At 51.9% G+C, this 25,630-nt stretch overlaps 1 protein-coding gene across 2 annotated transcripts in view; it reads right to left on the reverse strand.

The window, feature by feature from the left end:
- LOC125948876 (DNA N6-methyl adenine demethylase-like) overlaps positions 1–25,630 on the reverse strand; it is a 63,717-nt gene that overhangs the window by 4,319 nt on the left and 33,768 nt on the right. Inside the window, exons 2-3 of one of the 2 annotated variants that reach the window (XM_049675399.1) lie at positions 3,027–3,432; positions 2,594–2,933 (exon numbers count right to left, since the gene is read on the reverse strand). In XM_049675399.1, the coding sequence (XP_049531356.1) occupies positions 2,594–2,933; positions 3,027–3,432 (746 nt within the window). Of the gene's footprint in view, positions 1–2,593; positions 2,937–3,026; positions 3,433–25,630 lie in introns of both variants that reach the window. The other variant, XM_049675398.1, reaches the window with a different exon arrangement.

Consider the following 25,630-nt stretch of genomic DNA (forward strand, 5'->3'; position numbering starts at 1 on the left):
ATCCAGGCACCGTGATTCGATTGTACGGCAACCGCACACCTCACTTCACGCCCCGCACCCCGTTTACCAATCGATTATAGAACCTCGCGAAGATTGCATTTATTGTGTTGCTGCGATATGCAGCGTTGCTATCGTTGCACCCTTGCCACTGTCAGTGCCACCGTGAATGTGGGTCAATGTGTGTGTGTCGTGTGCGAATATAGATCTGGATACCGATCCTACGCTCGTGTTTACCACTCCGCAGCACACGCATCGGTTTTGAATGCAGTTCTTATTTTTCTATTTCTGCGGGCTAATGCGATTTTGTAATACACACACACACAGCCAGGCATACATGCGTGTGTGATTGGCCCGGACACCGCTGGGGACTAGGAACATAATCTAATTGTGTTCCAAGCGCCAGCTATTCGCATCACGTCGTCGTCGTCGTCGACGAATTCAATTTGTTCGAAGTGGTCCTGCGTCCTGCGATATTCTGTGGGTGCATTGAATATTCATGATCGTCAACTGAGCCTTCGATTGATTTGATTTGTTGCGCGAGGAAATTGAGCTAGCTGATTGGTAGCTGCTTATCATAAAAATGCTTATCAACAGAAGAAACGATCATCGCACACGCCTCGCGGAGTAATTGGATGAAATGAAAACATTACACTCACATTCAATAAATACTCCAACACGAGTCCACGAAGGGCACGTGATGCAGTCCTCGGCCAAGCACACAGGCCTGGAGAATGACCCCGCCATCGCCACCATCGCCTATCGATGTCGATTATTTGTTTGTAGCATGATGATGATGATGGAAGAATGATGCTCGAACGCCGAAGCATTGTTTCGAAAAGCGCAGCCGAGAGAAATACAAATAAACAGTGGCCGCTCGTTAAACGAACGGGTCGTGGCGTGGCCTCCCGCGAGGCCATCCATCTGGATTGGATGGACCACGCGGATGGTTGATGGAGGCGCACGGTATTCGCCGATTGGCCACCGCGATTGACCTCCCCGGACACTGGTTCTGGTGGCGTTGGTGGTGGTGGTGGTGCCCAAGAACAAAGATTCTCACACTAGATCATGCTCCCACATCTCTCGGCCAGCCAGTAATTTAATTTTGAGGATCGCTACCACCAAAGACGGGGGCCAATGGCAATGGCTGTGACCCGGTGGCACCGGGAGTGGCGGCACGGCAACGAACGAACGAACGATCTCGAATTTCCCGCTTTTTCCGATGACGATCTGAGGTTCCCGGCGTACACGTGCCGCACACACTTGCGCACTCGTGGGTGCAATTGTGTGCGGCACGTGTGCTCCCGAGGTTTAACGACGGCAGCAACAATAAACACACCATGGCCGATGCGGCCGATGGTCCCGCCCGATCGAGTAAACACAACGATGCGACGATGATCCCCTGCTGCGAAGCTGGGTCACGCCGTCACTCTCGCGTCGCATCATCGCGATCCGTCTTCCGATGCAACGCAACCAGATGGGCGATGGCCACACTGGAGTGTCAGTGCAGCTCGCGGCCTTTTTGGAGGGGGAGGGTTGCGTGTGGGTGAGAGGCACAAAATGATGGAAATAAATCCAACTATTTTTCACACAATTCCCAGGTCGTCAGGTCGATAGATGGCGATGGCGTTCGAAATTATTTTTTTTTTCCATGGGATTCTCATTCTCCTCTCAGCGTTATGCCAAGAAAACCAGAATGTTATGTCGTAAATTAGTAGCAAACGAAGAAGAGAGTTCAATTCATGTAAAGATCATTTCAATTAAGTGATCTAAAGACTTGCTGGCCCAACTATCGCATACACATGCCGCACATTCAGTAACCAAATTGTGTTCATTTGGCACCCCGCTACTCCTCCAACCTCCCGGTGTTATGCTGTCAACTAAATGTAATGCATCCATCTTGGTTCCGGCGGCATCTTGGGGGCCGGAGAAGGCCAGCGATTGGGCCGAGAGGTTGGTTTATTGTTTACGAACGAGGGTCCAAGAAGAACAAACGCCGGCCACGCTTCAGGCAAGATCAGAAATCACACTCCGAATCCATTTACACCCAAAACACGCCACACAAGAGCTGTCTTCTTGTTCGTGTTCCTCTTCGCCACCGAAAAACCAGCGCATCAATGAGCACAAGACAATCATAACGCAGCATGACCACGACGACGACGCGGGGATGCGCGTCATCACGCTTGGAGCTCTGATGACGTTGAGAGGCATCAAACATAAACAACTAGGACTGATTCATGCTACCACCATCCACTGTCCACGTCGTCGCTGCGTCCCAGCATGATTGTTTACTACAGCGAGCCACCCACCCGCCGTTCGGTGGGACGCTCTGGCCTCTGGCTATAATTATAAACGACTGCCGACGGCCACATGTAAAGCAATTGTGTGACGATCCGAGCACCGACGTTGCACAGGCAGTCGCTTGGTAGTGATGATGCCTGGTGCGATCGCTTAACAGAACTCGATGGCTGATGGGGTTTTGGGGGGGAAGACGATCATCGCAGCAAACAAAAACACTCGATGACTACCATACCAATGATCGATCTTAGACCCTGAAACTCGATTCTAGATGAACAGTTCGCGATCCTGCACTTACCGGCGGTTTCTTCGGTTTGGGTGTACGGGATTTGCGCTTGCGCTGCGGTATCTTGCCCGGAAACTCTTGGAGCTGCTCCCGACCGGCCATATAGTCGAGATGGGGCGGTACCCCACCGTACAGCGTCGAGGCGGAGGACGAACCGGAACTGTTGACGAGCGTCGTACCGGACGATCGGCCACCACCACCGCCATCCACACACGGTCCACCATCGAGCCCCAAACAGTGCGGACTGCAGCCAGACGACGAGGATGAGGTAGCGCCCGATGAGGAGCCCTCGGATTCGCTCGAATCGCCCTCGTCATGCCAGTTGAACTGGATCTGCTGATACTGACCGCAGCTGCTGTGGAGCAAAAAAAAACCGGGTAAAAAGGAGCGTTAGAACGTTAGGATGATTGCAACATGATCGACGACGACCAGCTCGATGACTTACTGGTGCGGGGTTCCGGATGAGCAGGATGGCGTTTGACCGGAGCTACTGATGCCGCTGCTACTGGAATGGCTGCTGGCCGACACGGGTGTCGGTTGGGAATGGGTGTTGCTGTTGCTGTTGCTGGCGATCGATGGCGCTGTTCCACCGGACCCAGTGGTCGACTGTTGCTGTTGCGTTTGCTGTTGTTGCTGCTGCTGTTGCTGGTGCTGTTGCTGCTGCTGCTGAGTGCCGCCACCACTGTTAGGGCTCTGATGGAAGAACGAGCGTCCATTGCGACCACCGGTGGTCGGTGCTGGAGTGCGCGGGAAAAACACTTGCCCTCCGTGATAACCGTTGCCACCGTTGGTGGTGAAAGGACTGCAGGAAGCACTCGGGGGCGACTGTGACAACGGTGTCGGTGGAGCATCTATGCGGAGGGAATAAAAAGAAAAAACGAATATAGAATCCATTAGTAACGTCGTCAATATGTGTATGAGAGAGTAAGGAGAAAAGCTAGAAATGGTTAAGAAATGGCTTCAAGTGACAAAGTGCGCTGCAGTACGATGCTTTGTCTGGTCAACTGATGCCTTGTTGGAGGCGCTCGGAGCGCCCATAACAGGATATCGAGGCGGCTGTGCCTCCGGATTGCAATTAAAATTCCCTTCTCGCCCGCGGAGGTGACTAAGGCGGAAGGTAACGCGCGCGAAGCAGCGTAGAGCAGCGGCCACTGACGGCTACGCAGTACTGGCCGTTGGTTCTACGCAAGAAACCGTTAGGTGCTATCGGCGCTATCGGCATAAGGATTTTGCCAGGTCACTGCATCTAAACGATGGCTGCTCGGATGTCGAGCGTCGAAAACAAAGAACCAACTCGATGACGTGCATCGAGCACCCCAAGGTACACTTCACAAGTGTCGAGAGACTCACGAGCGAAGCTCAAAGGGTGGCTTCCGATGTTTCTTTAAATTACATTCTCTTCGCCCCCGGTTCAAGAGAGCGTTCAAGTTTCCTAGATTCCCAGGTTTACACGCGAAATCCAGCTCAAGGACTTCCTTCATATGAAAGCATCCTCTGCCGGGCATTCTTTATGTTTTTTTCCCTTTCAGGTTTTATTTTTAATTACTTCTACGATGCTCCATGCACATCCTGACATCGACGGATGGCGGCAACCCTTGTGAAGAGACACGGAAAGGATCTCTTCTCTCTCTCTCTCTTTCGTTCTGGCCGCGACTACTACTACTGAAGTGCAGTGGGAAAAGAAATATCGATGAATCGTAACAGGATATGAATCGATGCGGCGATCGAAACAAGGAACATTCTTTGCAATCGCAATCCAAAGCCCTCCCCTGCTTCTGTCTCTCCCCTTCCCTATACCGATAATTAAAATTCCCACATGGCCATCGGTGGTTCCGCCGCTTGCGGAATGGCTTCGTTGTCACTCCATCGTTCCTCTGTTCGATTGCATTTAAATGACGTCAGGGCTTGGAGACGAAAAAGGGCAAAACATCTTTTTCCCTTTCAATTGCAACGCGGCGAGACTGACGGCAGCAGCAGTGACCAAGTTCCAAGTCCGTCAAGCGATGGTGCCCGGGCCACCGCGTGCACCCCGAGACATGATTGACCGTTGATTGACTAATCGGTTGACCGTCGCTCGTTCGTTCGTTCGCTCACTGGCGGGGTTTGTTTGTGCTAGTACATTGATTACACTTAGCACAATCTGCGCCAGTATGTATGTTTGTGCTGTTGTGTGTGTGTGTGTGTGTGCGTCGTACGTTGCTTGCTAATCGACGTCGGTGCCATACTGTCTGTCACGCCTGCTGCGTGTTGTTCGTGGTATTACTCCAACGCCTGCTCTGATCCGCCATTCGCGAGAGAGTGTTTCATTCTCTCTCATTTTCGAAAAACCCCAACATCGGAACATCCGGAAACGGAAGTCATTTTCGGTGCATTTGATGCATGTGATGACAACACCCGGGCCCGGGTGTGTGGCCGTGGCGCTGAATGCCGTTTGACACCCGCTCGTTGTCGCTCGTTATCTTATCTGATCGAAACGCTCCGATGAGTGACCGCGAGGGCTTCATTACACGACCATGTCTGACCTTTCGCGTTGTCGGTGCACCATCCCCCCCCCCCGCCCATCGTAAACAAAACAAAAGTTACAAACGATGACGATGGTCGATCGAGATAGGGTGGGCGGATCGCGATCGCATAACTAACTGACGCAGTGACGCGTGCCACCGTTTAGAGTAGTAATCTTCAAGAGACGGTGGCGCCGCACACCCGTTCTCGGTGACTCCGGTGGAACAAATCGTTGGCTAATTTGGGACCCAGCGGCCAGTTCATTGTGATGACGGTTAATGTTGATTGTGTTGCCGGCGATTCTCACGCTCGATGGGTCGACGTGGCAGGCGCTCAACATTAAACGGATATGAGGTGAGAAAAGAGATTGTATCTCTTGCGAGTGATAATGGTTGTCGCATCTGTCATAATGACACCTTTTTTTACATTTCTCTTCTATTCGATAGACCAGGAATTGGTTTCACATGTTTGAAACTTTTTCTGAACATTCTTTTTGGTCTTCAATAATGTAGATTTAGATAACGTAAGTCTGATGAATGTGAAATGCACTCACCACATCGTTCCGTACCATGTTGGCACTCTAGAAAAGGATATCTGGCATTGAAAAGACCGACATTTAACCCTTAAACTCCCGACCTTACTCGGAGTGAGTTGACGGGCCTATCATAATTGCTCTAATCTCCTCACCTCTTGCACCACAAAGCAAAGCGTTCCTCTTCCGATGACGAACAGACAGGTCCACTAGAGCACTCTGTGTCTCCTCATTCCTTCCTCCCTCGGGCCGTTGATTTATCGAGTCGATTAACCAAATCGTCCACGAGTGGAAAGTCGGCCGTCGAGCATTAAAAAACCGCGCGGCAGCCGCGCTCGGGGGCAGAATGTGTGAGAATAAAATTAAAAAAGCATATTTTACGCTTAAGACCACCCCCCCCCCCACCCCGCATCCTCCACATGCAGCCCCCTCCTTGGCTTGACACATAATGCTCCACATTGACCGAAGCCAAAGTAGATCGTTTATGTTCGCCATCGCCGGCCGACGCTTGGTTGGATGCGCTGACCGCTGCATCCCTTTGGGTGGTAGAGAAAGAAGGGAAGAGGGGGATGCTGGCTGTCTAACTGATCGTCAGTTGCAGCACAGCAGCAGCAGCAGCAGAAGCAGCAGCAACAGTGCTCCCTCCCAGTGGAAGCTCATTTGAATATGAAAACCGATAACGCGAAAGAAACTAGAGAGAGAGCAGGCGATGGGCGGACGGTGGAGTGTGTTGTGTGTCCTGGGGTTGCAGTGCGCTCGAGGCATTCGTATTCGTATTCGGTAGCCGTGTTCGGGAGCGGCAGCTCGAGAACAAGTTCTTGGCCTGGCCTGGCCTGGCCAGCCCCCTTTTGACCGCCTGCTAACGGGCGTCGTCGTCGTCGTCGTCGTCGTGTCAATGCACTGCCGCCGCGTTGGTTCCGCGGACTGTCCCGCTCGGAGCGATTACGGTCGTTCGTACGGACGGACGGACGGACGGTTTCCCTGAGCAACCAAAGAAGAACACCACCACCACCACCACTCTCGGTCCAGCCCAAAGAGGAGAACGAAAATCCCTTGGTTCGCTTCGCGCTCAGGTTCTTGTTTCCTTCCAAAACCGGATAGCCCGGCCATCGGCCATCGGCCAGCGTAAACAGCGGTTCTTGCTGGTGCAATCGGAGTGCTAGTGGTGGTGGTGGCGAGGAGGATGAGGAGGAGGAGGCAAAACCAGTTCCACCAACCCCGATGGCCTACTTATCTTGCGTGACGCCTTCACGAGAGTAAGAAAACGAATTAAATGCACGTGTCGTCGACCAGGGAGCAGAGTCCGCAGCAGGCGTACGATGGTCCACGGGAGGGAGGGGCGGGGACAGGGACGGGCTTTGGTTTTTGGAAAGGGAAAAGCATCGACGGCAGGGAACGATCGTTCGGTAAGGAAAGAAAACAAAATAGAAACGATAAAAAGCGAAGCAAAAGCGAAGCGAAGAAGGACGGAACGCTGGTCCTGCCCCGAGGGGGGCTGGCGGGTTGCGTTGCGTCGCGCGTGCACCCAGACCCCAGACCCCGTGGTGCACGGTGCAGCAGCCCAGCAAGAAGATAACAGCGGGGCAGCGCGCAATACTCGGTGACAGTTTCTATTATTTATCACTCTAAGTAAGGATTTGGTTGGAGGAGCAAGAGAGTGCCTTTAGTGGTGGTTGGTTCGAGGAGGAGAGACTGGACCTTATCGAACCGAAGCCCCCTCTCGAAGCAAAAGTGTTGAATGTTGTTCAACCAAAACAACAACAACAACGATGATGACGACAATAACAACCTTCCAATTGATAGGAGAAAACTTTGATTTCAGGAGCGGTTCGTTCAATCACACACCCTCTTTTGAGGCCGATTCCCGGGGCTCTGAAATCCGTCGCTAGCGCTGTCGAGAAAAAAGCGCGCCAAAACGTGAGTCCAACCACGTTGGAAGATGAGGTTGCTCTCGAGTGGATAAGCATGGTGAGCGTGGCAGAACAGAGCTAGAATGATGAAAAGTCGTTGCACTCGAAGCATCGGAGAGGGACAAAACAGAAAACTAAAAATTACGGATCCGACAGGCAGCACGTGAAAAGGGAGGATGCCCGCAACATAAGGCGCGAGATCGCGCAATTCTAAAGCGCATCCAAGGGATGGTCAAGAGAAAGGGAGAGACAACACAAAAGAGAGAGAAAGAGAGATGGAGCACGATCCACCGCAGAACTGATGATCTCGTGTACTCGGTAGCAACTGTGGCCGTGGCGGAGTTCGACAGAACATCAACAAAGAGCATCAGCTCCAAAAATCAAATCAAAGCCCGCCTCCCCCTTTTTTGTGGCAGGGTGTTTGAGGGGCAGATAAGCTGACGAAGCGTCGAAGTAGAAGCAGAGATGGCAGAAGAGCAGCAGTTTGTTGGTCTTGGCCCCACCAAACGGGGAGCATCATCATAAAACCGGTGATCGAGGGATGATGTGATATTAGCGGCACGGATCTCGGGCAGGCCGGAGATCTCGCCCCATAAAACTGGCAACGCCCCGCCGCTACGTCATAAAACCCCTTCTCGCGCTCAATGCTCAATGTTCTCGAATTTAATTTATGAATTCGTACAATCGGCATCAAGTGGTTCCCTCAGTCGTCGTCGTCGATCGCGATGCATAAAGCGCCGAAAGAGACGAACTCCGGAGTGTGAGGTGTCCCCAATGGGTCGATGGCCCCAGGTGGTACTGCGAATGGGAAAAGGACTCCCAACGGTCCATCCACAGCACAGAGGGGGGGTGGGTGCATCTTCAAGCTCTACCACGGATTGATAAACGGATTGGCAAAACACACACACACACACAGAAGTCGCGCTGGTGTGAAGACGACGGTGGTGGCGTGACCACGGACACCATCCCTTTACCGCCCCCTCTCCAAAAAGGTGGTGGAAAATGGGAAAATCAACGAAAAGACAAACGCTACTTTCCTCCTTTTTTTCTTTTTCTTTCTCTACCTCTCTTTCTGCTTTTGCAGGCGACCCCGGGAGCAAAAACATACGCCGCGAGAGACATAAATACAAACACTCGTGGCCATAGAGCGTGGCCACTGTGGTTCGCCACCACAACACAACCACGACGGGACCACGACGGACGACGAGGAGGAGGAAGAGGAGGAGAAGAGACGACGCAAAAGTGATCGTCTTTCGTGCGATCGAATGACAGCAGCAGCAGCAGGGGCCTCGCCTCTCTTGGATTGGACGTTCACTGGACGAAGCGAGCGTCCAGTGAAGCGAAACTGGCGTGACTCACACACAAACACACGCACATGGTGGTAGCACGTAGTAAGAACAAAACAGAAAAAAAGGCTTTTCTGGATAGAAAACCCCTGGAGGGAAAGGGCTACAGAAAGGGAGAGGGATGGGAGGAAAAGTTTGAAAGAAAAGCATTAACCAGGATCGAGGCAGATCGAACGGCGTGTAGCAGGCGAGGAGCGTGGACGTGGAGCAGTCAAAGTGGTCACAGAAAAGAAGAAAGAAGAAGAAGAAGAAGAAGGAGCAGATAAGGAGACAGGAGGTGAACGCAAAGAGGATGAAGACGAAGCCAAAGCCAAAGAACGCTGAGCTGATTGTAAACAAAACAGAGATCCATTCGTTTCCCTCCATTTTTTCTTCTACTACTTCTTCTTCGCCTTTGGACCCTTCCTCTTCTTGTTCTGTTCGTTCTCCTCGCTCGTGGTTCTTCGTGGTGCGTTCCGTTCCTCTTCCATTGCGCTTCCCTTTACCGTTGTACTCTCTTCTCCTTGACACGCAAAGTGCATTCGGTTCTGTTGTTGCTGCTGGTGCTGCTGCTGCCTGATGGCCATGGACGTTACACTCCAAACCCTGTACCTACACCGTGGTGCACACACACACACACACACACAAACACATACGTACATCGTGGATTCTGTGTATGCGAGTGGTTGGGGCGTTATGCTGGAGGTGATCCGTGATTACACAGCACCCACCACAGCCCAACCAACAACCCATACAAGGACATGGCCGCAGCGAGCGAGGGTGGAGTGGAAGGAGCGTGAATAATAAATAAATAAAAAACGATAAATAAATAAAAGCCACCTTCCTTCCATGCTGTGGCACGGAACGGGGACACTCGTCTGCTGGCCAGCGTCGAGTCGGGAGAGGAGTTTAACGGGGAAAAGCGTGTCGAGAGAGAGAGAAAGAGAGAGAGAAGAAGGTGTATTTGACTGGGCACAACAAAAGATAGAGCTGTAATAGCAATGGCGCAAATGGGAAAGGACCGCACCAGCAGCAACAACAGCAGCACCGAGCACCGAGCAGAAGGTGGTGCAGAAGGGGGATGCACATAAGACACTCGCGTCCCCTTTGCACTTGCGTGCATTTCGTGCTCTGCGTAGAAAAGGACGAGCTAATGGAACGATCAGAACCGGGTAAAGCGAAGAGAGAGAGAGAGAGAACGCGCAGGGGGAAGGGGAAAGAACGAAGAGAAGGGCGAGGGAACGAAAATACGGAACAAAACAAAAACGTAAAAACGCTAGCGTAAAATCGTATCAACCGTAGACCAGGTGGTGGTGGTGGTGTCGAGGGGACGAAGAAGCAGAAGAAGAGAGAACCAGAAGATCCGTGGATGAAACCGGCCCGGAGGAAGGCAGAAGATAAGTGAGATTGGTGGTTGGAAGACGCGAAGAAGCGTACAATGAAGGAACGGGGAAAGGAAAGTACTCGCCACGCCACGATCATCGTTACGAGGAAGAACCACGGAGTGAGCGGCGGGCGCTGAGAATGATGGACGAAAACAAACGAACGACCAAAACACACTCTGTTCTGCGCAGCACAAAAGACTCGGTGTTGGTGGAGGGAAGGGGCTAAGGAAGGGAAGGGAAGCACGATCAAGATGCAGCGGAGGCGCATTATGGCGCGCGGGATCGCGAAAGTGCAAAACCGGACCCCCACACTTTACCGGGGAGGATATTCTGCTAAACGACGGAGAACAATCGGAGGTTCTGTCACTCTCGAGGATCGACGAAGTAACCATCGACCAAGGTACTTTAAAAAGACAGGTAGCATCTTAACCGCTTTGACAGGTCACCATTTTGAATTTGTTTGACATTCATAGGAGGGCGCTTTTATCAACAAAACCACGTGAGTTTCAAGAAGAAGAAGAAGAAGATATGGGCAAGTTTGGTGGTTTTATCAAGGAAAGTACCTGATTTCACTCTTTTTCGGATGTTCAAATGATTCATCTTTCTATTTAAGATCATTCGAGCGACCGAGTTGTGTTTTACAGCGAGTGAGCACGGTCCAGGAACGCTAGCTTGCTCTTGTTCTAGGCCGGGTGGTAAGACCTACGGACCGATACCATATTGAAACACTAGGAAGAATTTTGAGAATATTTGCATAAACTTCAACTTTCGTGCCACTTTTCGTGAATTTGAACTGTCGTAATACCACAGAAAAGCGAAAACAGCTCCGAAAAGAGCGTTCCCGAAGTAAACATCCCACCATCCCGTGAATGTCAAACTCTGAAGTTTTTTCTAAAATACGATCGAGGATTTGTTCTGGATAAAGCTACCTGTCTTTTTAAAGTACCTTGCCATCGACTAAGTCAGTGGTGCGTTTAGAACTGGGCACGGATTGAGATGAGCCAGCGTACTCACTCTGCTACTCACGCAACGCAAATCCAATAAGAGAATTCTGCTTAAAACGGTAGAAGCCACGGGATTCGTGAAGAAGAAGTAACGGAGCATAATCTAAAATCGACGCAATCGCAGGCAAAACAATAATCGCGCTCGCGATGTCGATTATGAGCTGAGATGAGCTGAGATGAGCTGACGTGTTCAGCTTCAGCGCCGTAGTGAGATGTGTGAAATGGCGTGGCGTGGGTAAAGCGACGCTCGAGTTCTGTAGCTTGCAGGGAGGGAACGGGGTGCGATGACAGGGGAAAGGGGTTGCGCGACGCGCGGTAACTCCGCTTAACATCAGGTTCGTTGATCTCGATATCGGTACTCGCCCCCCCCCCCCCCCCCCCCCCCGGGGTCGTTGAAACCGAGGCGTACACACACTGGATGCTCTCTCTCCACCCCTTCCGTCATCCCCCCGTCCCGGATCGTTTGCGAGCAAAGGGACCAGGTGTCTCGACTCCGCGGCGTCCATCGGTCTCCATCTTTCGCGCCAAGACGCGTACGACGATCATTTGTTTTGCCCGGACGCAGATCACCTCATCTCTCTTGCTCTCTCTCTCTTTCTCTCGTGCGCGCTCAGAGACGCATCACAGGGAGCTGGTGGTCTTGGTCCGGCCAGCCCGCGATCGCGCTGGCCACAAGGCGGCGGTTCTGGCGTTCTGTGCGGACCCAAACGCGATGAAGACTCTAACGATCGAACAGACAACGAACCTAACGATCTGCTGGAGCTTCTTTGTTGAGACTCTCGTCTTCTGCTTCTTCTTCGAGACGTTGCCGGCGACGGCGTGGTCCAGGGGTAGGGAGCTTGCAGCTTCGCGTCACTCATCCGGACGATCTCCGGGTAACTGCTGAGCCTTTCTTCTTTACTGTTCTGTTTCGTAACTTTCCTTCCGTTGGCGAGGTTCGCGGTTGGCGCGTAACACCAGGATTACCATTCGTGAGGAGTTTATTGCTGGACAGGAGCAGAGCACCCAGAATTGGATTTATTGTTGCACTCGGCCCCGCGGCCACCTTTGGACAGGGTCCCGAGACATGGTCACGCAACGCGACCGGCTGCACGCTCACGCACTGCTGCGGTTGGCTACCGGTTCCGTGCCTCCAATTTAAAGACCCCGGGGCAAAACGTACGCTGACCGGTGCTGACCGGGCGGATGTAAATCCCTTTTTAAAACACCTGAGGCACCAGCACCACACCCACCAATAGCAACAATAACAATATAGCAGCCAACAGCAGCAGCATCAGTTCGAAGATTGGTATACTGGCTACCGTGTTTGAGGAACAAGTCGATTCGATCCACACACACACAGGGCGATGGACCGACCAGGCTTCTTCCTCGATCGATTCGATCTAGAGACGTCCCGCGACCCCACCAGCATGGGAAAGATAATGTTTCGCTGCTGACGTTGACCTGACTGAGGGGGGAACAGCCGAAGGAACACAGAAGCTGCTGCTGCAAAAAAAAACGTAATCCCGCTGTGCCATGCACGGTCACGTTTCCGTGTGTTTCGTGTGCATTTGCGGGCAGCCAGTCTGTAAGCTCCCTGGTCCTGCTGCCCATCTGTTCGATCGGACACGTTTACGAGTCCGCTGGCCAGCGCTTCCGAATTGAGTGCAACGTACCCGTCGTCGTCGTTGTCGTGGTCGTCGTTGCATAATTGCACGCTTGATTGCCGCTCAATAGAGAACATAAGCCACCTTCACGAGCGTCGCGCGGCTGCCGTTTAAATGTTACAATGTTGCACCGCTACGAAGATGCTGAAAATTATGATTATCCTGAATGGTTGCGTTCAAAAGAAGTGTTTTTTCTTCTTCTTTTACTCTCCTTCAAATGGCAGCTTTACGGACACAGTACGGTTTCAGGAAGGCATAATTTGTGTGTTTCATTTTTCGGGGAGATGATTTGTGGTCGCCATTACGGTGTGTGCTATGCTGTTTCTAATGATAGTGGGGGCCTCCTATTCTTCCTAATGATCCCGAATTTTATGCTCACCCTCATTAAACACGTCGATTGATATTTTCTTTTGAAATTAGAGAAAAAGAAAAACTGGAACCCCTCCCGAAGATGAGTTTTATGAGCCCCGGGGTTTCTTCATCGGTGCTGATTGTTGCTGCTGCTGCTGCTGCTGCTGCTGCACTAACCACAATCAACTGGGTCGACTGGCGCAGCTACTAACGGCTGACAGCGTTGACCACACTCTCTGATGCATCGTTTGCTTCACCATTTTTCCTTCCTCTTGGTTTTCGTTTCGAGAAGATTTATTTAGCACCTCGCGGACGGAACGGACACCCGTTACAGGTTTCTCGCTTGACGCGCATCACACTCTTTTGTCGTATGGGTGCTCCTCCTGTGGTGTGGTCAACCCCTCACACCCAGCACGGCCACGGCAATAACCAGTAGCTACCGGAGTTATAGATTTCTCGCCGTTCGTTCGCTTGGCCCTTGGCCCAGGACCTCCTTCTGCTGATCAGTTTCACAGATCGGTTTGGTCCGTTCGCGAGTGCAGCAGTCGCACTGTAGGGCGACTTGGTGCGCAGTTCTGCTCGCTCGCTGGCTGGCTCGCTTTATTTATTGTTATTAATCCGCCATCGTAAATACGGAGATGAGCGTAAAGAGGGCAATAAAAATGCACAAAGAACACATCGCGCCAGTAAAAGGGGAGTACGAAGAAGAGAACGAGGCAAACGAAGGAGGAAGAAGAATAAAGAAGAAGAAAAAAAGAAGTGAAATAATAAAAGAAGAAGGATGGCAAAAGTAAAACAAGACAACACATCGCCAATTTACGGCCGGGAACGAGTTTTAACCATTCTTTCCACGCATGGACACGGGCAAAAACCGCAAGACGAGGCGTGCCCCGTCCCGCCCCGACAGGCAATCAACGTTTGCAATAATAATCACCATCATCGCACCGTAGCCATGATCATTACGATCATGATCATGCCCGGGCGATCATGGTGGACCAGGGAGGGGAGAAGTGAAATAGGATTCCTGTCCTTCCTCTACGTAAGGATATGTAGAATACCCCGGGAAGCTAATTGGCTCGAGCCTCCCGGTGGCTCCCGATGTGGCAGAGGAGATCCTCTCCGTTGGCGTGATCCTGGTCGTCATAAAAATTCATCAAACTTCACAACAGCACACAGCAGCAGCAGCGGCGCACAGGTGTCGTAAAATTTGAAAACGCAATTCCCCAATGACACGCAACGGTTGGTTAACACGGAGATGACACACTTATGAGCTTCTGATTTATGAGACGAGAAGCTTTGCAGAAGTGAGAAGCGAATGCAACCAAGTAAGAGAACATTCGCAGCCAACAGATCCTTGTTGAAACATTCCGTAATTTACGATCGTAGCATGAACATGGACAGAAGAGCAAACTGAACTCAAAAACCAGTCGATCAGAAAATGGGAAACTAAATCATCATCCTTTTGCGATGACTCACCACTTGTCCCAAGAATCAGAGAGCGCCAAAGAAGAACGACGTGTCCGCCACAAGATTTTTACGCGGTTTCCTGGAAGGGTCAGCATCGGTGGCCGCGAAAAAGGCTTTTCGACCAACTGCGCCTCAGTCAGTTTCGCGTGAAACGATTCCAGTGATCGGGACCAATTTTGGATCCACATAATTGTGCCCCACGATTCCAGGAGTCCACCCTTCCACGACTCATCGAACAGCCGCTGGTCGACGGGCTGAGGTTAGCCAATTATAACGATGGCCGCCCTTGCGGGGATGATGAAATTTTTCTCCAGTCTGGATCACTCCTTAGCGATTTTCGAGATTTCGTATTTTCTTCCTCCTGTTTTGATTCCCCGATGGACAACGCCTTGTTTAGGGGATTATTCCTTTGTGTTTTCGCGCTCAACTGTCCCGGAATTTGTTTTATGACTATCGGCGGCGAAGGCGATGGCAACGGCAGCGGCGGCGATAAACATTCCAGCATCCACTCGGGCACAGCACAATGGACCACAACCGGAGCCGGTCGGTTGCGCCCGGAGGTGGGACACCAGCTGAATGTTTAGCAGAAAAATGGCAGAAAACGTTTGCCTTCTCCAGAGGTCCCGGGAGATGGAGAAACGCGCAAAAGGCGGTCTCGAGCCTAGGGGCATTTGAAATGACTAATCCACTTATGAGTACAGTCAGTGGTAAGCACAATCCCGATCCGAAGTGGAATGAGAAATGAATCCCTTCATAATGGACGGAAAGGGAATTGTATCTACACAGAAAGAACAAAAAAACAAGAGATTAGAGCCCTGATCGATTGCATGACACGTGTAGATCTAACGATCAATCATAATACTAAACGTGCATTACAGCTTCGACCGGTCGGGCGGTACATCAAACACAAAGGATTACACTTCCTCCAACTGTCTGTCTATGACGTCGATAAGGATTGGACGAGAGGCGCAATGATTCATTGGTGTTGCTGGTCATTAACGAGAGTAACCGAGCAGCGCTAAGCAGTAGAACCGTGCTGTGCTGTACCGTGCTCCACTCCAATGTCCTTGACCGAAGGCACTAATTTCGTAATGTCCACAGACAGGCCCGGACGCTCGATGACGCTCGATGACGCTGATACGAAGCTGATGCAGCAGCTGCTGTAGCATCACAGCGCGACTCATTCATTAAACACACATACAACATTCGACTACTGCGAGCGCAGCGAATGGCTATGAACTTTAGCACATGACACACTGGGTCATCAGTCACCAGCGTTCGGAGGGAAACAGTACGGCTGACGACCAACCGACCGACCATTCGCCACTTGTCGTGCGTACTTAATTGACTAATTGCTGCGACGTCACCACTCCCCTGGGGCCGCGCTTTCCCAGAGGAATCATGGCCACACGACCGGCGTCCAGAGCGCAAAAGCGCATGATCTTAGGGACCGTACAGCAAACAGAAAACCAAACGATCGCCGGCAGACGCAGCGCGCTGCACGGAGCCGGGCAGTAAATGAAAGTTGATTGGATTAACGTTGCAAATGATTTACAATCGTTTGGCTAACAACAGAAGAGAAAAAAAAACAAAAGGCTGGGATAAAACTGAGTAACCAGAGAAGAGGCGCACGAACGCACGCATGCACGCACGGGTGTGACTGTGCGGATTGCGAATTGAAAGTGGAAAAAAGGGCTGAGTTTCCAGGCCTCGATTAAAGGCTGGGCCACGCGGTTAAGCGACGGGCCAGGCTTTGACAGACGAATTAGGGTCAATTATGGCCATCGGGAGCAGCATAGGATGTGCACGCGCGCGCGGCTAGATTGAATGATGAACAGGACACTCTTCTTCCAGATGTGCCAGTATGTTGCAAAATGTAGCGCCATCATGGAGTATGCTGATGCAAAGTCACTAGAACGTGGAGTAACTTCTTCTCTTAGGATGATCGCCTACATGTCCTTGTAGTCGTCGTGTTTCCTTTTTACGATTGATATGATGAGATGTGCTTCAACAAAATGGTTAAATCCGATTTTTAAAACATCATCCCCTTCACCGACCGACCGCTTAGCGATGCATGAATCGTAATCTTTTGCACCGCACGATCATCAACCATTTTCCACTTCCGCGAGCGTCAGCTACTGTTTTTTGATTTCACGGCAGAAGGGCGATCCATCCATGGAGCACGCGTTCAGTGAATTTGCATCGCGATCGCGATCAAGGCGTTGCTCGGGGCGAGGTAAGAAATGATTTGCCAAGTTCGCGGACACAATGACAAACCCTGGCGCAAAAAGGCTTGACTTAATGAACGAAGCAGCAGCAGCGAGATGTACATTTGCGGATGTAAAGATAGATTAGAATTTTTGATAACAAACACCTAGACGCACTCAGGAGAGTTCTACAAACACTTGTGCTCTCTGTCTTCTCTCTCTTAACAGCTTATGTTGAAACAATCAATCTAAATCCAGACTGAAGAGATGTTCAGTCCAGTGATTTGCATGTGTGATTTGAGGCCCGAAGCCACCTTTCAGCTTCCCCTCATTCAACCAACGCTCGTTCGCTCGCAGTTATGGTCGTTATGATGCGATACTCGTCGGCAAAATCAAGTGAAGCAGTCGAGGCACTGTGAGGCGATGCATCGCCCATCGCGAGTTTAGTCTAGAGTGTTGCCTCCTCCGGCACTCATCTTAGCATCGTGAGGCCGCGTGCTTTACATCAAGCATGAGCGACAACATGTGGCTGTGATAGACAACAATTGATCGATGCACGATGCACAACAGGCCCCCCACCACCACCACCATCGGTGGGCTTGTGGCGATGAAGAATAATTGCACGTGTGCACTTTGAATAATTCATCTACTCTGGCTGTCCCTAGTACGCGCGAAGAGAGAGAGAGAGAGAGAGAGCCTCTCTGAAGGGAGCAAAGGTTAGCTTCGAGCGGTGTGCCGCTAGTTGTGTGCCATTTGAGCCCGGAAAGCCTGGGATGCGGTGAGGTGCTGGGGTGGCAAATAAAGTTGCATTAGCGCAGCCCTTCCTCCCCGTGCTCCTTCGTCGTGCTCGTAGAGGGAATCGGAGGATTGCATCTAATGAATCTGACGACGGCTGGACCGACGGACGAACGAACGGTTGCAGCTGCGGACACGATACGGTAACGTACAGGGAACGTACTTGCGAACCAATCCATGAACCGACCACCGACCGATCGATCTGATGCCAGGCAGCAGCTTGTCTTTACTCTTACACACACACGTACACACACATACAGCCCATCAACCACCACCCCACTGCGGTTGTTGGCGACTTGTTTGAATCCTTTCTCGTGATCGCTTATGCAATCAACATGAGCTTGGCGTCGTTGCCGCTGCCGCTGCGTTCAAGGTTAACAGCAAACGAGCAGCGTTTCGCTTCCGAAGTGGCCGAGCGTTCCCGGTCGAGCCTCGGGTGAGCCTAGTTTGTCAACAATTTCCTGCCGCACTTGCACCGCGCATTTCGTGGGGACATTAAATGGTGCACAGCGCGAGTGCGTCGAGGAATGATCGCGTCGCGTATCGCGGCGGTGCGTGTGTCACCAATATGATCGAATGATCCCCGTACATTGCGTTGCGTTCATGGTGCATCGTCGGTTTATGTTGTGCACCTTAGCGCATGAGAGAAGAGCCAAGCCAGATCCGCCGACAATCGCGATCGCAAACGTTTATGCTGGGGGCCCTTGGACCTTCGCGCCGAGTGCGATGCCGAGGGGTTGATTTAAGTGCCCATCGCGCGATTACTTCTTGGTTGTTTTTTTTCCAACGTGGATCCAACAACAAAACGAACAGTAAATGCACCGCGAGTAGTGACCGTGTGCAAGCATCAGCATGACAGGTTCACGTTTAATTACTGCCCTCATGTTTTGATCGAAGGATGTGTTCACCATCGCCGCTTAGCGTCAGCCATCGGAGATGTGCATCGTCGCGAGGAGCGCTACAGAACGATCCCCTCAGCCCCTTTCAGGTGCGCGATCTGAAGGTTTTTGTTTTGATAGTAAACGTTCACGATTATGTAAAACGAACTGTCGAGGTCTGCTCGGGAGATCGAAATCGGCAGCAACGGTAGGGCGTTGCAGTCGATCAACGATCTATTCAATAACAATGGAAGAACAGGAGAGGAGCTACGTCACTTTTAGAAGACCTTAAGTTGAAGCATCACAGCATAAATGTTGTGGATGATGCAGGCTGTTGCAAACAACAAATCAACAGCACCAGCAGCAGCCGCTAATCCGTCTTCATTGAATCTTCGAACCGGTTAAAACCGGTTCAAGATCAATTACGATGTCGAGTAACAAACTAGCAACTAAATGCTTTCAATTGCAGCGAAGCGTCAACTCCTCGGCTGTATGTAGACCTTCGCCAGCGGTGGGTCAGGGGAGCATGTCGCTTGGTTTTTTTTGTTCGACTCTGAACTGAAATGAGGCTACCGAAGAAATCCACCATTTACCACCGGATAACTGCTCACAGGGCCCCCTTTTTCAACGGAACCCCATTTCGCAGTGCCACTAACCTCGCCCTCGCACGGTTACTCACTGGTAGCGAGAAGCAACTTTGACACCAACATAAAATACTGTCAACAGAAACACGCGGCCCTCCATGTAGGCCAACCACCACCACCACCACGCTTCACCACCATTCGCATTCGCAAGCACTGTCGTCGTCGTCGTCGTCGTCGTCGTCGTCTTCTTATGCTCGTCACCTGGCACAAGGTTCCGAGCGCGCTACTTGCACCGAGGTTCGAATTAATCTGCAACTCATCGCCCCCGAAGCCTGAGCCTGCGCCCCGGAGAGGCCCCATTCTGTTGACCATTGCAAGCGGGCAATGGTCAACGCCGAAGGCATATCGCTACCGTCCACCCGCGGGAATGGCACTTTAAGTCGATCATTAAATGATATGTGCATTCATTGTTATTTATCTAGTGTCATTTTTCGCTCGTACTGTCCAGCGGCGGTGGCTGCTGGCGGCGGCGGCGGCGGCGGCGGCGGCAATAAGCATACTTTGCGACCGCGCACGGCACGGTATGCATACGGTAGTCATACGGTAGATGCGGTAAACACAAATTGCTTCGACGGTGGTACTGCGGTTCTGCTGCATGCAAGCCTCAACGCAGCGATCGATGATCTTCATCGCCAGCCAGCGAGAAGCAACCGATACTCGCGAGATGGTTTGAAGCATTTTCCGCTTTTTTCTATGCTTCCTCGAAGCGCCTCGAACAGGTAGCAGCAGACAGACTACCTCTGAGAAGCCTGAGGGCTGCGCACCGCAAAACGCGAACTCGAACTCGGAGGATTGTCGCAAAATTTACTCGTACGAGTTCTACACTCCCACTGCGACACTCACAACTGCGACCGTGACATGTGTGGCCGGTGCGGTGCGCACTTCGTGCTTTATGCAATTGCAACATAAAAGTTGCATTAATATATATCAGTGCGAGCTGGTTGCGGAGCGGCGATCGATCGAAGGCGATGACGACGACGACGACGACGACAACAGATTGGCGTGTACGTGATCGTCTTGCGCACCGGAATGATTATTCTTGACGGATGGATCGATATGATGCTGTATCAAAAGGAGGACTCGCCGCCACCACCACCACCTCCGATCGCGATCACATAAAAAAGGGCCAGGGAGCTTGGCTTGGCGTGACCGGAATGGGTTTGCTATTGTCAAGGTTAGGCCCCTAATGATTGCGCAAAAATTGCAGCGCAGCCGCCGTAATGATAGCAAAAATAATAAAAATAATCACCACACCAGACTAGACCATAGCCAGCCAACCAGTCAGTCGATCACAAGCTGGCGCATGTTCACACTAGAGACGGAACCACTACTCACGCCAGTCCGATGGCCCACGACATCGGTGGTGCTGGCGGCTAATGTGGCGCACAATGATGAGTGCTTGCTGCGCGGTATAATCAGTGCTTCGGTCGCAGAGCAAATAGCAAAATGCATAGAAAAGAAGCAAAAGAAGAAAAAAAAACCTAAACGGAAGGTTCTAATGTTTGCACTTGGGAGAAGTGGGCCAGGCATGCCCCCTCCATGGCTGCTGCTGCTGCTGCCGGCATAAATGTCGGTCACTGGGCGCGAGAATTGATTAGAATGCGCTTCGTGTTGGCGCTTCGAGCAGAACGCCAGCGCCGGAGACTGATTTCAATGTCACTCGTTAGGGAGGATTTATCAGGATAAGGAGTCACGTGGCGGAATAGAATACGATGCAATGGCCAACAAAACAATGGAATAGGGAGTGCGCATTCGAAGCTCGTAATGCTCGTACTTTTGAAGAACGAATTCCTGGTACTAGCTTATCGATCAGGTCTAATGTACACAATCCCCTCACGGGGGCTCTTCGTGTCGGTAAAAATCCCCAAAAAAATCACTCACTGTTCCACGTAATCGAGGCATAGCAAGAAGGAAAACCGAAGAAGGGACATTAGAGGAACATCAGAAGATGCGCCGCCCGTAAAAGGGTCCAACATAAACCATGGTGGTGGCTTCTCTAAAGCTGGAGATGCTCGCGCTTTCCTTTTGAAAAGACCGACCAACCGACCAACCGACCGGTCGGCCGCGTGCTCCGGCACGTTTGTTTTGTTACAATTCTAGAAACCAATCCATGAAACCTGATAAGCGCCGCTCGCACACTAGACGCAGCCCGCAGGATGGCGCGCGCAGCAGAACGGTTCAATCCGTTCGTTCTGGAAATAGTTCGACGATCGTTCCGACGACGATCTGAACCGATCTCAGTTGTCGTCGTTGCCCCCGGCTGTTGCATTTCATATTCATTTCACGTCACTGCAATGGCAATACCTTCCTTCAATGGTGAGCGATTCTCTTCTGATGAGTTCGTTCTTTTGCAAAAACTTCCATTCTAAAATAGATAAAGGTTAAGAAAGTTCGTTTAGGAGCTAATCGAGGTTAATCTCGGCAAAAGAACTTCCATCACGGATGCACTCTAGGGCTCTCGGGTGCAGGCCGCGTGAAGAGAATGCATCAAAACACGACCACCATCACCAGCGCGGCGGCTCCGGCGATAGCGGACGAGCGCTAGTCCCGCATCCCACAGGCCTATCTCATACGCGTGCAGCACGCAAGCATTAGCCTGCCCCAAGCCCCACCAGCCAAGCCAGCTCCTCCTCGCAGTTCTAATGCACTTCTTCCTAGCGAAGGAAGGGACGAGGAAGGGACACTAGCGGGGTCCGAGGGGTCTAGCGAAACCAATTGAAACGGATGGTTAATTTATGGTTCGCGCTCAGACCATCGTTGTAGTCTCCATTATCGTACCGCCGCCCGTGTAGCTCGTAGATGCCTGTTGTCGTCGCTGTCGCTGGTCGCTGGTCGCTGGTGGTGGTGGTGGTGGCGGTGGTCGGCCTGTACCGCATATGCTAAGCCGATAGACGAGTGCGCGAGCGGCGAGTGTGTTATGCAACCGGCTACAAGTGTAAATATTTTATTATTATAATCACAAACACTTGCCCCCGGGCACGGTCGGTTCGCTGCAATTGTGGGGGTCTGATCAGGAGGTAAAGGGGGACCCCGAGGGGGGTCTCAGGATGAACCGGGAGGGTGCCAACCAGCCAGTCCGCATCGGAGCGTGAACGAAGCGAGCATTGGTAGTAAGATGACGCCACCACGACAGAGAGAGACCGATGCCAATGGGTTGACACTAGAACCGACCTGGACTGGAGACTGACTGGCTGGCTGGCTGGAGTGAGCGAGCGAGTGAAGCGTTCTTGCCAGGCAAGTGGCGTTATGAAATCGACGACGACCCACATTTGCGATAACAATGCAATGCAAGCGCTGCGCTTATTTAAAGAAAAGGTTCGCATAAATCTACTACAATAGATAGCTCTGCACTGATTGAGCTCTTAAATGGTTTCTTCTTTCATCTTGTTGTCATGATCCAATCAAATCGTTCACCAAAAATCCGAATGATCTGCTAATTATAAAATGATTCTTCTAAAGACGCGATTAAATCCTCTTCTTAACAAAATGATTCAGCAGCAGTTCTTGAAGTGTTAACATAATCAACATAATGAACTGCCGACGACATGCTCTAACGGTAATCGGCTTACGACTAAAAAATCATGCAACTAATAGATCACTCGAAGGCATAAAGAAAAACGAAGCGGAAAAAAGAGCTGAAATCAAACGCTCGAGTTCTCGGAAGAACCTTACAGCGCATATCAACCCCTTGTCCTGTGGCTGTGGTGTCGCGAGTTAAAACGCGATGGCCAATGCCGATGGCGTTTTATGTGCTGCGACGAGAGAGCGATCGAGCGCTTTTATTGCTTTTTACCCCAGGAGGACAAACCGAACCGCAGCGTTGTCACTAGTCACCGGCGAGTCGCACATCGAAGGTAATAATTATGCAAACATCATAACTGATGTGAAGCTCTGATAGCACTCTGGCACTGACACTGGCTCTGGTGCACCTGGTACCCTCTGCCTGGCCTGGCCTGGTCTGGCCTGTCTTGGCCTGGTCTGCATCATTAAAGCACGACGCGCATTAACCACACCGTTCGATGATCGATATGTGGCTCCATTACGGCGACGATGCCGATGACGATGAGGTTGTGGTGGATTCTTTGGCGTGCCTCTCCTCTCCCTCTCTCGATCCTCCCCTCATTGTGATCGAATCGATCGCCGGGAATCGCGTGTTCGCGCGCGCCTCTTCGAAACCAATCATATCATCCGTTTTGATGGCTTTCAGTAGTAGTGCTACCGCTACCGCTAACAATCAATGAGGAGGCCATGAGAAGGGAGCCGAGAGGGGGGAGGGGTGGTGCGATAAACTGTAATTATGTCCTGTTGATGGGCTCACGATCAACTCCTCATTTGACCGAGATACGCTTGGAGTCGCGGCGAGATGAGCGTAAAACACGCTCGAGACTCGCGGAGGGGGTCATTTCTCTTCAGAACCCCGGGGGTAGGAAGGTTAGTTGCTCCCCTCCACCCCATTATGCATCCTACCCCTTCATCCCCCCCCTCATCCCCCAAGGACCACAAAGGCTAGATGTCAACGAGTGCGACGCAGTGTCGTGTTTGGTCTGTGTGTGTCTATGTGTGTGCGTGCGGTGTATGTGTGTAACGCGTTCGAGCTTCCTGATGCGCGTGTGCTCAACGGACACAACTTTCAAAATGGCTGCGTCGTGGTGCCACCATCGAACGAGCGCAACAAACGACGCAATTGGCACGCCGCTTGACGGTTCTCGGCGGTTCGTTCCTTCTGCTACATACACACACACACGCTACAATGTGTGACCGCGACCGCGCGTGCGCCCGAGAACCCCCTTCCTTCCACCCTTTTAGTATCCCCGCTAATCATGATCATCATCATCATCATGATGATCATCACCAACGATCGTCATGTGCAATCGTGTGATCCTTCGTCCGGGTGACAAAGATCGGTTCCCCGGTTCCGCGCTGGGTCCTCCCATCTGGGGAGACAGTCACGACGTCGCGAGCTGCACCCCTCACCACAATGCACCACTTCTCATCATCACGCCTTAGCCACAGCATTGTGGTCTGCGCTAAAGCACCGTTCTAGAAGCGGGATCGCGCGGTTCTCGATCGTAAACACACACACGTCCTCCTCTTTTCCGCTTGTTTCTCCTCCGGTAGATCCTGTGCAAGGAATCCCGCACCCGCGCGCACCCGTGTGTGTGTGTGTGATACGGTGTGCGCTTAGAATATCGTCCCGGCACGGTATCGCCCAATGTACCACACCCCCACTCCCCGCCCCGGCCAGCACACCCTCGAAGCGAGGGAGAAAAACGGGTTTTCGGGGTGCACGACGCCAACTGCATCACCACGACCAGCGACCAGCACCAGCGACAAGAGAGACACAAAACCGGCTCCCGTGTGTTCTCCAGCAGGGGGGCGAGGAACAGGAAAGGTACGAAAGGAACGGTGGTGGCCACTAGTGGGTAGTGGGTACCGAGATTCGCTGGCGGCGATCTAGGAGGAGGCGGCAACTCGACTCGACGCGTGCTGGCCGCGTCGTCGTCGTCGTCGTCGTCGTCGTGGTCACCAGAGCCTGGACGATTCTCTGGAGAAGGAGGAAGAGGAAGGTGATGCGAGGAAGGTTGTTTACGGTTTGCGTCCACCACGCGAGGACCAATGCGCGAGGGCTGCCCCCCTTCCCCCTTCTCTTATCTCTCTTTCCCGCCCTTTTCTGACCTAATCGTTTTGAAAGGCGGCTTCGAAGGCAACGAGGGAAGGAGTGTGCGCGCGCGCGCGCGAGCGGGGGGTTAAGAGCCGCCACCTCCCTCCGTTTGCATAAAATTGCACAAAGAAATAATCATGTGGCGTGTGGCGGTGTGCCGAGAGGATGCAAAACTACCGCTAGGAACTGTCCAAAACACTGCGTCCAGCGGCCACGAGCAGCGAGCAGCGAGCAGCAAGCCACGAGAGACCCTCAAAAGCGCAGACCAAGTGACGTCGCAGCAGTAGCAGCAGTGAGGGGTATGGACACCGCAAACAACTCTCGACGTTCGGGAGGCGGTCAAGCCGTTTGTAAAACGTTGGCCGGTCGGTCGGTCAGCAAACCAATGAACTCTGTTTGGTGGCTTCCGCTAACCCAGAAGCCCGCCGCCATGCGGCTGCGCTTTGGGTGACGTTTGATGACGAGGTTGGCGAGTAGTGAGCTAACAAGTAGGCGGCGATCATGTTATGTTTTGCCAACGGTTTATGTTTTTTTTTTTCCGAGCGCAATTTTGATACCGCCACCGACCCGGACCCGGTACAGAAACGGTGTCAAGGACAATGGAAACGGCTTCGTGTGTATGTATTTCGTCATTGATTATTGTTGAGGAAGGAAGGATGTAGCTCCTGGATAAATTGGATATCACTTTGAATGATGATGCTTAATGGTGATCATGGGGGATTGCAGCATATAAAATGGTAC

Source organism: Anopheles darlingi, chromosome 2 (assembly GCF_943734745.1).
Source record: "Anopheles darlingi chromosome 2, idAnoDarlMG_H_01, whole genome shotgun sequence".
Taxonomy (NCBI): Eukaryota; Metazoa; Arthropoda; class Insecta; order Diptera; family Culicidae; genus Anopheles; species Anopheles darlingi.